The 17,596-nt window shown below is 37.3% G+C and overlaps 1 protein-coding gene across 1 annotated transcript; it reads right to left on the reverse strand.

Moving 5' to 3' along the window:
• Nucleotides 1–136: 136 nt before the first annotated feature.
• Nucleotides 137–11,023, reverse strand: ctdspl3 (CTD (carboxy-terminal domain, RNA polymerase II, polypeptide A) small phosphatase like 3). The gene is made up of 11 exons (XM_084723167.1): nt 10,724–11,023; nt 6,906–7,029; nt 6,636–6,776; nt 5,587–5,701; nt 4,339–4,450; nt 3,829–3,915; nt 3,382–3,444; nt 2,916–2,995; nt 2,463–2,589; nt 2,022–2,117; nt 137–655 (listed from the first exon to the last, which is right to left on the reverse strand). Exons 1-11 carry the CDS (start codon nt 10,853–10,855, stop codon nt 590–592), a joined length of 1,143 nt encoding a protein of 380 aa, XP_084579293.1. The 5' UTR covers nt 10,856–11,023; the 3' UTR covers nt 137–589.
• Between the last annotated feature and the right edge of the window lie 6,573 nt (nt 11,024–17,596).

The raw sequence follows: 17,596 nt of genomic DNA on the forward strand, positions 1-17,596 counted from the left end.
TCCTCCTCCTCCACCTGATTTGAATCAATCTGAAACAGCTTTCATGACAAACTGCTCACCTCACATGTTGAGAAGTACATAAATCAAAGATTTATACCTGATGTTTTGAAAGTAAAGCCAATATGACTACCAGAAGTGTTTTTATTTTCCCGTTTATTGTTAGGGTGATTTTATTGCATAAAAAAGCATATCTAAAATATACAGAGATAACAGCAGTTGATTAGCATATAATCAATAAATAAAAAAATCAAGACTATAAACAACATATTTCAAGTTTTGTCTTGTAAATATACACATACATACACTGGGTAGTAGCAGTTTATTGCCCTGTGGAATGAGTCTTGGATAAACAAGGGGGTTTTTGGTGACGAACGACCAGCAGCATGTTTGAAATGCCGATCTACCGTCCTTTAAAGTCATCAGGGAGGATGGAGGAAGGCGAGCAGGTCCACCACAAACCAACCAGCAGGCTTCAGCTTGGATAAGTCCAACTGGATTCTGCTTTTAGCCAAAGCATAAAGAGAGCAAACACGAGCTGTGAAAGTCACATAAAGTAGTTAAAGTGAGTGAGGGGGGTTGGAAAGTCCTGTTAGTCCTCTGACAGCAGCCGGTGGAAGTGATCCTTCCTCTTCTTCAGCACCTCCCGAAAATCCTCCTGAAAAAACACAGCAGGAGATATTCAGATCGAACGATGAAACCGGGGGAGGAAAGACAAGCAGGCAGATGCTGCTGCAGATAACCAGCTGTTTTATCCACAATACTGACTGTTGGTCTGCTAAAACACTGAGAAATCCACTGATCATGACTGTAAGAATAAAACTGATGTACAAAAACTTTAAACAACAGAACTCAAACAGATGTTACAGTAAAACACTTTTACATATTAACAGATCACTTTTTCAAAACTGTAAACTTTCTTACGATATTTGAACACATTTTTAGGGGTGTACTGATCCAACTTTTTCCTCATTTGATACAGACATCCTGATTATTGATCGGATACCAATTCTGTCTTTCAACAATTACTTGACAATCGATCAGTCAATTGACAGAAAATTTAACTGGCAACTATTTTGATAATTAAATAATCATAAGTAATTTTTCAAAATAAATGTCAACCATTTTCTGAGTCAAATTTCTCAAGTCTGTTTTCTCTCAATATTTTATAATTTTCTTTGTTATAAATTGATGGTAAACTGAGATTAGAAGGCATAAACTTTGGCTGTAGGAAATTATAACAACATGTTACAGGCAAAATGATCCACCAAAAATAACTGTTAGTTAAATATAATGTATTTCTATAAATAGAAAAATGTTCAAAAATGTCTTAAGACCAAGAAAAGCAGATTTTCACATTTTAGAAGCAGGGATGATCAAATTGTTAAAATCTTTGAAAAATTACTTCAACAATTAATCATTGAATAAAATAGTTCCTGATTAAGTTAACAACTAATTATTTACTTTAACAATTGCTGAAGCTATAAACATCTGTAAAACTCATCTCACCTGATGGAAATCACTGGTATAGTTGTAACAGTTAACACTGAATTTTATGTCTTTACCTTATATATTTTTCTATCATCAGAAAAGTCCTGTATTTAATTAAAGTTCAGTTCTGTTGTGGCCGACACCAATTCAGTGCATCAGATCAGAGCATCCCAAAACATATGGTTTGTAATAATTATATAACTTTAATTAAATTCCCAATTTACAGAATCTGAAAATTTCTAACTCTGGCGCCTCCTAATGTTCGTATAATAAACAAACAGTGAGGCAAAAGTCTTCAATCAGATGACTATACCCATCATGGTTAACTGTCTAACTGGGACAATTTATTTTTCTTCTTTTCTTTAATGATCCTGAATGAATTTTAGAAAAAAAAAAATGAAAGGGGGAAAAGCGATTGAAGAGAAACTCCCATGTGTCAACAAAGGATGATTGGGAGGTATAGCAACTAATTTTTGTCATACAAAAAACAAACAAACAAAACACACGTGACAGTCATTATACGACCGACTTACCGCTGTAGACAGTTTCTCCATGGAGGGGATGAGCTTGTGAAGTTCTTTGTCCTCTGGCTCTCCACACCAGCTCTTGATGGGAATTGTGTTCATCAGCTGTAAAAGATACCAAAAACTCAAATTAATAAAAACTTTTGTCTGTTTTCACTGTGCAGATGCAAGACTTTAATGTGAAGGAATTTCTCTTACAAGTCTAAGAAAAAATATCTCGATAATATTTCTGCTGTTAGGAAAACATAAGTGTTGTGATATTCTATAATATTTTATTGTCAACAAATTGCATGAAAAAACAAAAACAAAACTAACAATAAATTGATCCTATCAACAAATATTATCTGTGTCATTAAAGTCTGATATATCTTTTGTCTTCTTCTGTGTCATAGACAATGACAATGAATTCATAATTAATGAATTAACAGCAATGTAAAGGATAAACATTACATGGTACGGATATGTGTGAGGCGCATTGTCCAGAACAACTGTCTTGGCGAGATCCCTCCCAAGGACGCTGAGATCTTTGATGTAGTGGCCGAGAACACAGGCGCAGTCGTCTTGATACAGACGATGTCTACGAGGGAAATCATCAACATGTTAAAATCATTTACAACTGTTTCTGTAAACCAAGTGTGTCAGTATGATATGCCTGCATCACATCTGCACTCACTGAAACTTTTAAGAGTCAGCGAAGTACCTAACATGAGAAAAAATACTGAGAAACTAATGGTGTGACCACAAAGAGATCATTTTAGCATCCAGAGGTCAGTGTGCTGTTCGCACACGGGACCAGCATCAGGCCGACACTCAAGACTAAAAAAACCTGAGAGAGAGCACGTCTCTACGGTCAAGCAGAGAGTTTATGAAACACAAGTGGAAGCAGCTCTTATGGACACATACCGAAACAGTTTCCTCTGTGGGTCCAGGATGTTCAGTATCTTCTCAGCGTATTCCTTCTTTGCACACGTATAAACAAACAGCTGGAGCAGAACACAAACAACAGCTGTGACAAGGTCCATATGAACCAGAACTCAACAGCTTAACATTCAGTTTGTTTTCATAGACAAAGAAAAATAAGATAAAGGTGGAAATGAATTGGTTCAGATGAATTAAATCAAAATAGAGGGGAAGGTATGATAGAGGCATCGGTGTGAAGAGAAGTATTGTGTAAAGGTTCTGAAAACTTGGAACACATCAGTTCATAGTTTGTTTTAATGAGATGAGGTGAACTTTATCATTAAAAATAATAATAATGTTCTGTATAATTCAAACTGAGACTTTAGACAACTTATCTTGAGCCAACTGCATCAACAAACGACCAGAAAATTTAATTTAATATCAGATTAAGACATTGATTAACACATACCTCATAGATTTTTGCCATGGACTGCAGAAACTCTTTGACATACGGTCGTAGGATCATGTACACCTGTTGATAACAGAAGAACAGAGGATACATGAACAAGTTTGTCTATGTTCTGTATTTTCTCCTCAGTTCCTTTTCAATTAGATTAGATTCTAAAACTGTCCAATAGTTAAATTATTTGATGCTTTACCCATTTAAATATCTAAAAATGTCTCATTTGTGTGTCCCTCTCAGAGCCCCACCACTGTTAGTATTAGTTCTGGTATTTCTCCACATTAAGACTAGATTTCTCCACGTCTCCTGCTTCCTGTCATCCCTCACTGAAGACGACAAACACACTGAAGTGACTCTTCCATTATCCTTTCACTCTTTTTCTACATTCACTGGCCCAGTGCACATTAGCTTAGAAAGCAGGTTTGTGAACAACTGCATGCGGTGAGTGGTTACCTTGTACTGATGGTCCTGGAAAGCTGTGTAGAAGGTGTACTCTGCCTCATCGATCACGTTCAGAGAGCTGAACATCAGGGTCTCCTCCTGCAAGGACACGGATCAATGCGACTTTGTTTACTTAGCATAAAATTCCAAAGCCAGAGCAAATCTCTAAACGGGCACCATTTGGATTCACGAGCCACACATTTGAAATCTAAATGGTATTTTTCTTGCCTGAAATAGCAGCCAGAATCAAATTAAGACTGCTTTCAGGCATCTGGATTATAGCTAGCTGGACCCCTGTTGAAGGTCATCTAGACCAAAACGTTGATATTTATAAATATATTAGCAGAAGGCGAGACAGTGTGCGGAAGTTTCTCTAATTGTCTTTGAGCTGGCTGGATGTGGAACTGAAACAGTACTTGAGTTGTGACCGATGATGTTTCACAAGAAACACACACTGAGATTGGCCTACTGTTTGGCAAAGGCATGAAGACTGGTGAGAGACCTGTTGAGGATTGAACTCACCAGGTCGACCACCAGTGTGGCCTCTGGAGTGCTCCTGGTCTTGGGGGGAATATCTCTGATTTGGGGTCTGGAATGCTGCGACTGTGATGGTATGTTCTTGATGAATCGGAAGCTGGAAAAGAAAATAATGCTCTTAGAATAAAAAGAAGCACCAATATCAGGAGAGCTGTGTTCAAAAGGGCATGAAGCAGGGAAGCGATGATAAGCTCTGGCACTGGCGACACTCGAGTAATAAAACTAACATTTACATTTCAAGTACGGAGTCTCTCATAACCTTGACTTGACACTGTAATCTGCCAGGATATGAAAAAGTCTACAAAGTTATATAGTAGAAATGGGATTCTTTGAGAATCTACTGATCAAACTCAATTCTGATTCTTGGTATCATGTTTCAATTCAAAAAACAGAAAAGGAGTGCTATTTTCACTCCAGTTCACTGTTTGCTAAAGCCATCACTTGTTTTTTGCTTATGTAAGTGTAACAGAAAACAAAACTGGCACTTATACAAAACGGTCATCGTGAAGGCCAACGTTGGATTGAACAGAAAAATGCAAGATGTGTTAGAGTACACAGCTTGTTTTACAAACTAACTAACTAACTAACTAACTAACTAACTAACTAACTAACTAACTAACTAGAGTTGCCTCAAGTTTTGTTGAGAGTTGTTGTGTGTGTTGGTTGGCTTGTTTGTTAGAGTTGGAGTTTGCTTTTATGCTTCTTTGAAGTTAATCTCTGGGTGAGGTTTTTTGTTGTTGTTTTGCAAGGCTAATTTTTCAGTTAACTCTTTCAAAATGTGTCCAAATGCACGCCTTTTTTGAACATGAACCACAAAACAACAGTAGTGAGTATTCTCACTGTCCACTGCACCTCTGCTGTACTGTACTTTTGTGGTTAAGTAGTGCCTTTCTCATTTCATCAACATCATATGCAACATTTGAAAAGTTTGAACTTCGCAGTGCCTTCTGTTTGTGCTGAACAGACGATGGTTGAAGTAAATTTATTACAGTGACTACTGAAGGTGAAACAAGCATTCTGTGCATGTTTAATAGTGTACTGCAGCTGTCTTTATGTTACTTAGACAGAATTCAAATCAGACTTTTGTCAAATTGAAAACACAGAAATGTTACTAGCTCTGACCTGGTAAGACTGTCGCTGTAACTTTAACTGAATAAGTGACCAGGGTGCTTATACAGACATGTTAAACTGCCATCAGACTAATGTAGTGTTTGAGAGGGGCTTTATACTTACGGATTGAAGACATCATCCTCCTCGTCTCCAGCCAGAAGGTCAATGGAGCCATAACCAAATACACCTTGTTCTGGGCTCATCAACACGTTGTTTTCGGTTCCTGGACACCTGACATCTGGACAGAAAAAAACAACATGTAAAAAATGTAAGCAACAGTCTGTTCGTCCCTGAGCAACCAGGGAAACTTAACACAGAGGCACTAGACGAGAGCTCCATGCTTCCATGGCCATTTTCTTTGATGATTAAGTCTGCTGAACAAGTGTAAATAAAAGAACATAAGTCCAGTCAGGTTTCAAAAAAGGAGGCGAAATTCATTTGTATGGAAGAGATTTGATTACAAAAGTTCAGATGTACAATAAACCACAGAAATGTGTACAAGAGCATGGAGGAGTATGGACAAAAATCCTGTCAGGAGAGCTTACCAGCTAATGTGAGCTCTAAACCCAAACTATTTTTCCGTGTTTTGTCATATCGTGAAAAATTGTAATCACAACAAACCCTGAAACACAATATTATTTGGGGGCAATATTGTCCTCCATCATCCACAAACCAAGACAGTCAGACTCTGTTCTAAAACAGTTTACAGGGTCCACATTGTTTCTGACTCATTCAGAAGAGAATTGTAGTGACTCATACTGGATCTGAGGTATAACAGGGCACCAACTCCTCTACCAGTAACTGTCAGCTCACCACAATAAAGCCTGCTGAACAGTTTAAGAGGCTCACAATAGCCTTTCCATCTGTTTCACCAGGGTGGGAATCCACCACAAGCTACCACAAAGATGCTGGTACGTTTATACTGTGGTTGGCTGACTGAGTTTACTCCACCAGACACTATTGTCATAAGGAAAGAAAACAACCTTCAAAAGGATGACTGGACATCTCCCTAAGTGAAAGTGTCAAGTGAACCGAGCACATTTTTACTGTACCACAACACAACATTAAATTATATATCTGGACGGGCTGTTGGTAACTCGGTCTTGGTCATGAATTCACGTATGTTGAGTCACAGCCCCTATAAAGAACATAAAGATCATAGCTGTACTCACTCTCTTTGCTGGGTGTGAGGAAACGCACGATGGGTGAATAGATGTTTCTGGCTGTTGTGTTACGAGGAGTCACCGGGTCAATCTCTGACAGTATGTGCTCATGGCGCATGATGGGCCTGATCGGAGTCTTGAAGGCCAAATCTAGACCACAAGAAGAGAATCAGTCAGAAAACATAAAAAGAAGTGCAAGGAACCGTGTAAATAATTCATATTCAAGGCAACAACATATGAAAAACCTCCTTGAGAATAACTGGAAGCTGCCATACACACCTGTTTCTCTGTCATCAACAGCGATGGCTCTCTTCCTTGCCCGGCCACGGGGCAACGGTCGCCTTGTCATTGTGGGAATGTCCTCATCTGAGTGATGCGAGTCATTATTCACAGTCTCTTCACTCTGCACGGTAAAAAGTAAAAGTGGAAACTTACTGTAAACCATAAAAACTGACAGCTAGATTTAGTTTCATCAGTGTGTATGAATATCAAATCATGATTCACGTCACTATGACAGTGGCTGTGGTTCTCAAAGCTTTTCTGGTTTGCCCCCTTTCAGAAGCCAAACGAGGTTAATTTCCCACAATTTATAAATCATCATTATGAATAATTGGGGAAGCAACTAATAAAAAAGGATCCAAGTTGAATTTTAGTGATATAAAGGTCAGCATGATAACATCTGCAATCTCTTGGTTATTAGTTTCACTCCATACTGTATTTTCTCCTAGTCATCTATGCCTCACCAGCGGGGCCTGCAAAATATACAAAACTCTGGCAAAATATACAAAACTCTATTAAAATAGTTGGATATCACAATACAAAATCGATATACATTTATATGTTGTCTTATTGTCAAGGGGATGACCGTTTGTGCTGTAAAAACAAATTTACAGCCAAGGAACTTTGGATAAAGAAAATAATTGGTAATGTGCAGATCTATTAGAGAATCATGTGGACATTAGGTATGTTAATGATTAATCATAAATCGCTATTAAGAATAAAGCTGGAACTGTTAATTGATTATCAGATTAAAAGCCAATGATTTTGTTAACAGTCTCAATCATTTTTCTAAGAAAAAGAGTCCATATTCTATGATTTCAGCTTCTTAAATTTGAGGATGTTATCTTGGACTTTGGGAAACACTGATCAACATTTTTCACCATCAACACTGAAAATAATCATTAATTGCAGCCCTAGTTAAGAATTTAACTAATCTAACTATTTATACGTTTGGCGTACCATTTCTCCGGTCCTCAAGGGTTTTCTCGCAGTGTGATTTGGTCTGCCTTGTTTGTCTAGAAATAGCAGTAATAATAACAGTAATTGTGCTCCATTTGACATTGTTTTGTTTGATGAAGCCATTTGCTAAAATAAGAACAGGCGGAAAAGAGCAGCTGAGGCAAGCAAGAGCCTTTTTATTATTCTGTTTGTGCTTCATGGATTAACGTTTCACATAATTAATGTACAGTAAGAATTATTTAAATAAAACTAAAACTCAAAAAGATATGCATTATTTAAAAATCGTATTGATAGATTGTTGATTGTTACCAACTATCCGTTAAGGACCACACACAAATTTTGCAATTATGGTGGGCATTACTAGTAAGATTATAACTATTTAACTACAACTGTGGGATTGATGGTGGTAACTCACATTACATTACTGTCACCATTCAGGCATCTCTCAAGAATGAAAAATGTTAATCACAAGAATATCATCTAAAATAAATCTAAATATCTGTGTAACTCAAATGGAAAACAAGTATCTGAAATACCACAAGAATCTTTTAAGATTTATAAATACTACAATCAGTCACAACCTCAGTACGTGTTCTTAGCAGCTCAGACTCTGTGCAACATTGTGCATGAAGCTTGAACCACTGAAACAGACAAACACCAACATGCATACTACAAGGCTGGGTTCTTACTGAAATGCAAAACAGACACAAAAGACAAAGGGCTCAACTACAACAAAGCAGAACCATTTCAGAGTCAGAATATTTGCAGTAGGGAAGTTACACTGGCACAGTCGTCTTGCCATGGTACCATAAAGGTATTATGAAGCCTCAGTCCTGTACTATATGATGTGTTTCTGCTGTTTTTACTTACTTCTTTTCTCTAATGCAGCAGTCACACCAAAGGAAAATGCCCACAAGTGAACCATAAAGAAAATGACTCCAGAGAGTAAGTATACATTGCCAGAGTCCTGCATGTAAACAGTCTGCATTTGTGTGTCCTGGTGACCTACTTTTAACTGGGACCCTCTCTCACATGTAACTGGGCTGTTTAATCCACTGCTGCTGCATCAATCCTGTGTCAGACACCACGTCACAGAACTTCACAGATGGGAATGAAACCCTGGCAGGGCCGCCCTGGGGAGGATACTACGGCCTGTTGATGTCTACATGCTGTAAATATTCATTGACTGAGAATGACTTGTAGCCAACTTTGTCTCAGGCTTTCTGCTCCTTTAAAAGCAGAGGAGGATGTTTATAGTGTTTGTGATATGCAGATGAATACACTCAAATTGAAGCTGAAAAGGTGACACTCAAACTCACAGGGTTCTTTTCTAACTCAAGATGTCCACTTAGAAAACTGTAGAGCCAACAAAGGATAAAGTATCCAATTACTTGAGTTACACTATGAACAGCACAGACAAACTCTGCAACTCAACAGGGCATTTAGACAATTAACATTACATAATAAGATTTTGTCTATCACAATGTTAACAGTAACATTAGTTTTAAGAGACACCATTAATGCAATACAACTTAAAAATGATAGTTCACAGAAAAATCAAAAACACATACTCTTTTCCTCATGCCTGTAATGTTTGTGCATGTGTTGTTCAGGGTGGCAAAAAAGACATTTCAAAAATTCAACAGCAGTGTCTCCTTCCAGAAATCTAAAACTCAGCAACTCACACCAAAACAGTCAAGATAGATAAATAGCATAGCACAGATGAGAATTTTTTTTTGATCATGTGGTGAACTGTCCCTTTAAGAGCACCACAAACTACAGCCTCGTAAATGGAGATGGAGTTGAACTGATACCTTTTCAACACAGTTTCAGCCCAAAAAACAACAACAATGAACTTAATGGGGGTAAGATTTATTGCAGGACTGTTTAGCAACTTTGTCTATGACCCTTTCATCCCCTCTCTTACTATTGTCACTGTTGTTGGGTTTTATTTTCCATCCTATTTCAAATAAATTAGGATATTCTGTCGCCGTTTTATGTGCACTCTTGTGAAGATGCCCTCTGTAAATTCTATTCAACTTTATCCTATTTTTACTATTGTCGAATGGATTTTACTTTCCATCATAGATTACGTTAATTAATTATGGCGTTCTTCCGCAGTTTTTATGTTCAATCTATACCTTTTATATGTGAAGCACTCGATGCATGTACTTTTTTTTGTTGTTTACCACTTTGGTCTGCATTTCTTGTATGAAAAGTGATGTACAAATGACGTATTTTTTAACATCCTTATCAAAATATTTAAAGTAACCTTAACATTACATAGTTTCAGGTTGACACATAGACTAATAATTTATTTAAATAACTCAGAAGGAAAACAACGAGTGGTTTGTTAAGTAGAGCAAGGGGCGGTGTACAGTCCAGCTGCTGCTGTTTCAACACAACAACAAGTTAGCAACGCCGTCTACTGTTTTGTTATGAGCAGCAGCTCCCCAAGTTCGTGTCTAGAAGGGAACCCTAGAACCGCCGAAGATCTCGTTAGAATGATTATTTTACCTCAATTCATGAGCTTTCTCTTGACATGAACTAAACGTTCTCTGTCCAACAAACCAAACAGATCTTAACCACGGCGTTGAGACGACATAAAACAGAATTATTTTCTGTTACTCTAGAATGGAAAAAAAAAAATGCTTGCAAATCTCGCGAGAGTTTCGCAAATCTAGGGTTGCCACTGGACATGGCCACGAACCAGCGTCCGAGCTAACTAGCATTAGCACCAAAACACTGAAACGGTTACACTGCTTACTCTAGGAGCAACCACGACGGGTTTCTGGCACAACTACATTTGAAAAGGATACCATAAGGCTTATTAATCGTAGAAAACAGTTACCCCTTACCTTCGGTTGAAGCGGGCTTTCAGTGTCCGATAATCGGCGCGTTCGTCTCGGCGTCGCCTTGTTAGACGGTCGGCGGTTGGTCCTCGGCGTCTCCGAGCCAGCTGTAACGGTTTTCTGAGACCTGAGTCTCATGTTTCCTCTTCATATACGACTTATAAACATCCACACACAAAATCATCCACGGTAATGTAATCGATCGCCTTAGGTCCGACGCGTTTCTTTTCTGTTTTTTTCTTCCCCACTAGGTCCGTTTCAGCAGCCGAGAGTCGGTGTAGCTCCGCCCCGCTGATCCCCGTGTCTTCTCGAATCAGTTAGTGTGTTTAAATCTGCCGGGGTGCGATAGGTTCACCGCCGCGGACACTCTTATTGGGCGGTGCTTCGGAAAGCTCCAGCCTCAACGTGAGGCAAGAGTCACGTTGCAGGGCCGGAGATGATTATGTATGAGCCAGTGACCATCTAGATCAACACAGAAAGACACCTCGTTTTAAATGCAGTTTCACCCCAAAACCTCCTTTTATTTCAAATAAACAATAGGTTAACATGTCAGGAAAGAATACCAATAAAAACTCGACACAAACAGAAATTTAATCTTGTAACTATTGTCATTGTAGGCTTTATAACGTAGGTATTTCACTTTCCTCCTACTTTGCACTTCTACTCCACTTCATTCAGAAGTGTACTATCAGAAATACTTTATTGATTCCCAGGGGACAACTGTGCATGTTAAAGATGCTCCTATTGAAGAACAGATGTTGAACAGATGTGACATTTTATTACTTTTTTTTTTTCAGAAATAACAAGTTACATTTTTTTTCCTGAATTATTGCATTTAGCAGCGTTTTCATTAAATTAAAGTGAGCCAACATTATGGGAACATTCTTGCCCTGTCAGCTGTTGATATAATGTTACATCAATACTGATAGCACTGATAGCAATATATCATAAGCCAAACTTAAAGTATTCAGAAAATAAAAGTACTTATTATGTAGAATGGTTACTTTAATGTTGCTTTATGGACTGTTACATTGTTTAATATATAGCAATGCATCATATTAATAAACTGTAAAATAATTCTCTCTGAAATGTAATAGAAGTATACAGTAGGAGACACTCACGTAAAGTATACTTGAGTAAAAGTACTTAGTTCCCTTCCACAACTGAATTTTGAAGTATTTGTGCTTTACTTTAGTATTTCCATCTACTCAACAATCAGTCCAATCCAAAAGATCGATATTTGATAATCTGGGAATGAAACTTATACCAAATACCAATGTTTTAGTTTGAAAACTGGCTCTGATTGCTTGTTCTTGTTCTCATTCATTAGATTTTTGAAGTTCCATTAGGAGCACCAGGAGGAGGCTGATTACCTGATGTCTGTCTCTGGAACTACTGTCAGGATACAGTGATGGTGGACTCGGTCAATATAACATACAATTTTGATAGCCCAGGAATTGTTTTGGTGAAAATCAGTTAAAAAGACAATTATTAGCAAGTGCTCACTTGCTCATAACTGTTTTTAAACCACTTACTGATTTATGATTATAATGAGGTATATATATAAATATTTTTCACTCTAAGTGTATCTTTAGATGACATTTTAGTCTTAAATTACTTTATTTTAGATTGTATTTGTGATTGTGGTAGGAATAATGCAGAATCCATCATGAAATTCACTAAAAGAACAATTGAGAGGTTCACAAATAAATTATGTTTTGTACCAGCTGTATCATCTTTGATACACATTTTCAATATGATTTCACTATAAAATAAAGTACAAAATGTTAAGAAATTATAAGTTGTTTCACTAATTTAATATTCATATTGAAATATTAGTAACAATATAACTGTTATTCTTACAGTAACATTTTCAAAAGTGTGAGAGTCACTATGCGAAGGCAGCCATGTTGGATTTTGCACTCAGATGCAGGTTGCTGCCTGCAGTGCACTGATAATCCACCAGAGGCCAAGAACATGTCTCAGATTGCACACAGCAGTTTTTGTTACACATCAAAGTATTGATCATATTGATGATGAACAGATCTCAGAAACTTGTGTATCAAATATGATGCAAATGGAATTCCAGGGTTTAGTGCTCAGTCACTTTTTAAGGCCTGCATCAATGTTATTGTTGTAACAAACACACTTTGGTTAATATTTAAAAGGAAGGAAGATATCTTTTTTGATTATACTGATTAACAGATTTACTAACTTATCTTGAAGACATAAAAAACACCCAAAGCTCTGGTAACATTTAAGAAAGGTGATATTTTATTAATTTCAGATTCAAAATAAAAGTATTCACACAAACACATATTGAGTAAATAGGCAAGAATAGCTCTTCACCCTTCAAAAAACAAAAAGAAAAAAAAAGGAAAAAAAACAAAACAAAAAAACAGTTGCATCGCCCGGCCACTTCACTGTTACCGTGGTTACCGGGAAACATCCCATTCATCAAAAAATTCTAATCATTTATAGAAAAAAAAGAAGGAATAAGCACACATTAATAGAACAGACTGAAAAAAAACGACTTGCAGTATTAACAGTGGTACTAGAAGCAGTACTTGTTGTAGTACTATAGTAGTATTTAGCTGTTGAGCCGGAGGTTCCCTGTTGTTGATGCTCAAATAAACTAAACAGAAGAAGTGTTACAAACCTGTAACACAGAGAGAGAAACAGAGAGACGGAGGAAAACAGCCCAGTGCCCAAAATGAACCACTCCATTATATCTTTTTATTTGTTTCTAGCCAAGATAACAATATAGATACACCACAATACTCGTTTTCAATACGCTCTCATGCGTGTCATGAGATTACAGCTAATCTTAAGTACTGTACTGGTACGTTGAAGTTCATTTCGGACCCCGGTGGCCACCCTCACGCCCTCTTTGTGTACCCACTAAACTGTAACTTGAGCCCTCACTGGGTTAAATGCATTAAACTGGAGGTAGAGGTAGATTTTCCTGAGAAATTCATTGTTTCAGTTCTGAAGTTAACTTGAAGACACGTGAAGCCCCCCACACACATCACATGCTTCCCTAAAAATAATCACATTATTATCATCATCGTCATCATCATTGTCACTATATTAATAATAAATCTGCTCTAAATGTAATCTCTGTGTGCTGGGGTTGCTACAGCAAATCCAGGAAGAAGGAGGAAAAAAAGCAAAAAAAAAAAAAAGAGCAAAAAATATAAACATGATATAATTCACAGCCCTAAAAAGCCATATTTCAGAAATATTCTATTTAATGAATCTTAGTAATACAGGTTAATTCATAGAACAATTGTCACAGCAGAAGGCATCTTGTTATTTCTCATCATCATCATCATTTTCTTTGTCCATGGTGCACCTGATGGAGGTAAAGTCAGTGGTGAAGTCCAGTCAAAAGCCCCTTTAACCCACATGCACCTTAAAAAGCAGAATTTCCAACTTGTGGGAACAGGAGTCGGAGTCAATTTTCCATGCAGGACACTCTGGACTGAGTGATTTCAAAAGGTTCTTAAAGCTACAGCTCTGATGGAGGTAAAAGCAGCAATATTTCAGTTACTTACTCATGTTTATGACATATTGGCATAAAGCGTGGAAGCAAACCACAAGAGAACAGAGGGTTTATGTTGACTGGAAGCTGCAACACCCTAGATTTGGGAGTCAGCATCTGAGACCAGCACGTTTGCTACCTATGTTGTCAGGAAATCAAACTCCAAGTTAAACAATTTGCATTCAGGATGCGGTGAAAATTAGTCCAGCTAAGTGATTGTTCTTATCTGTACAACAGCACATGAATACATCAAACAAGCAGACTTTTTTAAACAATCCAAGCTGTTTTACTGCACACAACAATAATGTAACTTTGATTTAAAAAAAAAAACCAAACAAACAAAAAAAATAAAAACAGAAAAAAACAAAAACAGACACCAAATCTTGTGAGACACATAGATACAGCTGGAAGCATTCAGAACAACTGAACCAAAATCTGCTTTTCAAAACTCTGAACAACCTCTGGTTTCATATCAGGTGCCCAGAGTTAAGACTTAAATTTTGAGAGCATCACTGTTCCAACGTTTCTTCAAATATCAGATCTCAGCTACCTCTGATATGAGGGAACGTGCCTGACCACAGCTACAGGGCAGGATGGGACGTCTGATTATTGATTGTTTACTGTGTTTCTGATTAAGCAAATTAACTCTTTAAAGGACCAGTGTGTAGGATTTAGTGGCATCTGCTGGTGAGCTTGCAGATTGCAAACACGTCACCCTCCCCTTTCCAAGTGTGTAGAACTTGGGTACAGATCCTGGGTGGGACAGAGGGGTGTCCACCCTAACTTCTAAAAAAAACCATTAAGTTGCCACCCCAATAAATTATCATTAAGTAATTGAAAATATATATTTAATAAAACCTGACTTTATCTTTTGAAAATTTTGTTTATGCCCCCTGGCTACTGAGTAAACAACATGTTCTGATTGATCGGCTGTAGATCAAAGTGAATCAGAAAAGAGTCTAAGTGATGGTATAACAAAAGTTTTTACAGTGACAAAATATGTCCTTACCCTAAAACACCAGTTTTTAGAATAGGGTTTTCTTTAACAGTCTGTCTACTCGAAAGACCACTGGGAGCAGAGGTTATTTTAATGTGAATAATTCACATAAACTGATTAGAGATACTTTCTAAGAATTGGTTTAGAAGAACCAAGGATGGTCTTGAAACTCAAATAAAACACAAACATATGTATTTAAAGACAGTTTTTGGTTTGTCTATTGTGGGTTTTGTAGAAACAAGGCAGTACAACAATGCCGATGCCATGGAAGAGGACCAGCAGCCTCTGTAGATATAAATGGCTCATTCTAAAGTAACAAAAACACAACAATACTTATTTCAGTTGATTAGACACTTGTGAAATTAATTCCATTCCACTTCTGCCAATAAATCCATGCAAATCTTACACACCGGACCTTTAAGACTTTTTACAAAGCTACGTTGTTTCAATGTTAAAACATCAGATATCTGATATGAAAAAACCTGCCTGACGACGGCTATAGAGAAACAGGAAAGACAGCACATCTGATTATTGATTGTTTACTGTGTTTTTCATAACTCTCTTGGTAAATGAGTTTTCTGATTGTACTGCTCCACAATGATCTAAATGCTGTTTCAGAGGCTTTGCCACCTCAACAAGTATACAACTCTGGAAACACCGGGAGGAAATAAATATATAAACACTTAAAATATTAATTCTTTTTTTGCTGTAAATGATCGCACTGAAGGACATTGATTCTTTGCAGCTTTGGGTTCGAACCCTTCTGTGTTTATATTTAGGAAATCTAAACCGATTGTGCGTCATAACGAAACCTTCCACTGAGGGGAGCTCCTAGTAAAGAGGATGGAGGCTTGAACTGAATCCTCAACTAAACTGGCATCTCTGCTTCCCCTTGAAAACTATTAAAGGTGAGAGCCACATTTTTTTAAGCTGATACCTGATTGTCTGTGGTCTTTACAATCTCTTTCATGAATCTAAGTTTTTAAGAACCAGCATCAACAACATTTTGATGAGGTCTTCCTGCATGAACTAAAGCAAAGAAACCTGCCAAAGCTTTAAGTTATAGACCTTGAGGTAGAAACAGGGTTTGACTGTGGTTGAAGGGATGTGTTTGGAGGTATACAGTGTTGTCATAACGTCCCCTGATTGTCACTACCACGCAATGAAAAACAAAACAACCTTCCCTGAAGACGGTGCCATGCACAAACTGAATGAACGAGACAGAGAGCTGCAGTACTTCCACTGTTCAAATGCAAATATCTCACAGAGCCTGTCAATAGATAGATGATAAACATGGATCCATTGAAGGGGGCAGGTGCTTGAATGTTGCCTCAGGGGCCAAAGGGTCACAGGGTCAAATCTAAAAAAAGCAATGTTGATCCTTTAGATCAGTATTGATTGAATTTTTCTACCTCCAGCAGCCCTTCCCCCAATCCAATGCTTTCAGCCACAGCATGTCTCTATTTGATTGTCAGCCATTACTGTCAACTGTGACATCTGCTACTCATGCAGAAAAGAAAGAGACACGTGAGACATGGAGACAAATGTTGGGTTTTCTGCTTGTCAGCAGAATGATTGACCAAAAACACCTTTTTCCGTCAGAGTATATGACATTTACAGTTACATCTGCTTTGACTGAAGAAACATGGAGAAAGACAACTCTAAAATATAGTTATAAAGGATTTTGTTTCTTTTTTCAGTGTGGGTCTTTTTGTCATAGTTATGGCCTCTATATGTTAGCATGCACACCATCGCTACAAAGGCAAAAATCAGCAGAGCAGAGGGAAAAAAGGAACACTAGACAAAATTATGCTAACTAGGCTAGCTGGTTAGGACTACTTAAGCTATCTAAATACAGCTCACTAGTGAGATAGCCTTAGCTAAAGCTAATTTACCTGCTTTTTACTGTTTTTTTTTTGGAAATAAAAAAAATCTATTTCGATGCTAAGAAATAGTAACTGAGCTAGTTATACTAGATAAATAAGACATAAATAACTACATCTTAAATCATGATGGGGAAAAGAAAGGGCCACAAGATGAAGTGATGCTAACTAGCCTAGCTAGCAGAGTAGCAACAACTGTCGTCTCTGTGGCCAGTGATTGTGGTGAAAACTCTGTGATTTAATGTAGTTAAGCTACTTTTAGGTAATATATTAAAATGTATTTAATTTAAGATAAATTTATTAATTGTCAATGTACAAGATAAATAAAGAAAAAATATTTATAGATACTGTTTCAATTGTTCAAGTGTAACATTCATATTTAAATGTTTTATGTTTCATGTAAGGCTGTGACAATGATCGATAGTCAGCACAAAAACATGAAATTAAGGTTTAAC

The sequence above is a fragment of the Lutjanus erythropterus genome, chromosome 7 (assembly GCF_056507025.1).
Source record: "Lutjanus erythropterus isolate fLutEry1 chromosome 7, fLutEry1.hap2, whole genome shotgun sequence".
Classification (NCBI taxonomy): Eukaryota; Metazoa; Chordata; class Actinopteri; order Lutjaniformes; family Lutjanidae; genus Lutjanus; species Lutjanus erythropterus.

What these genes read in the sequence shown, in the direction of transcription:
- ctdspl3 (XM_084723167.1), bottom strand. Translation starts at nt 10,855, where the DNA reads ATGAGACTCAGGTCTCAGAAAACCGTTACAGCTGGCTCGGAGACGCCG. An exon ending in AAAGCCCGCTTCAACCGAAG is followed by an intron (nt 7,030 to 10,723) that starts GTAAGGGGTAAC and finishes TTTACCGTGCAG; the next exon opens with AGTGAAGAGACTGTGAATAA. An exon ending in TGTTGATGACAGAGAAACAG is followed by an intron (nt 6,777 to 6,905) that starts GTGTGTATGGCA and finishes CTTGTGGTCTAG; the next exon opens with ATTTGGCCTTCAAGACTCCG.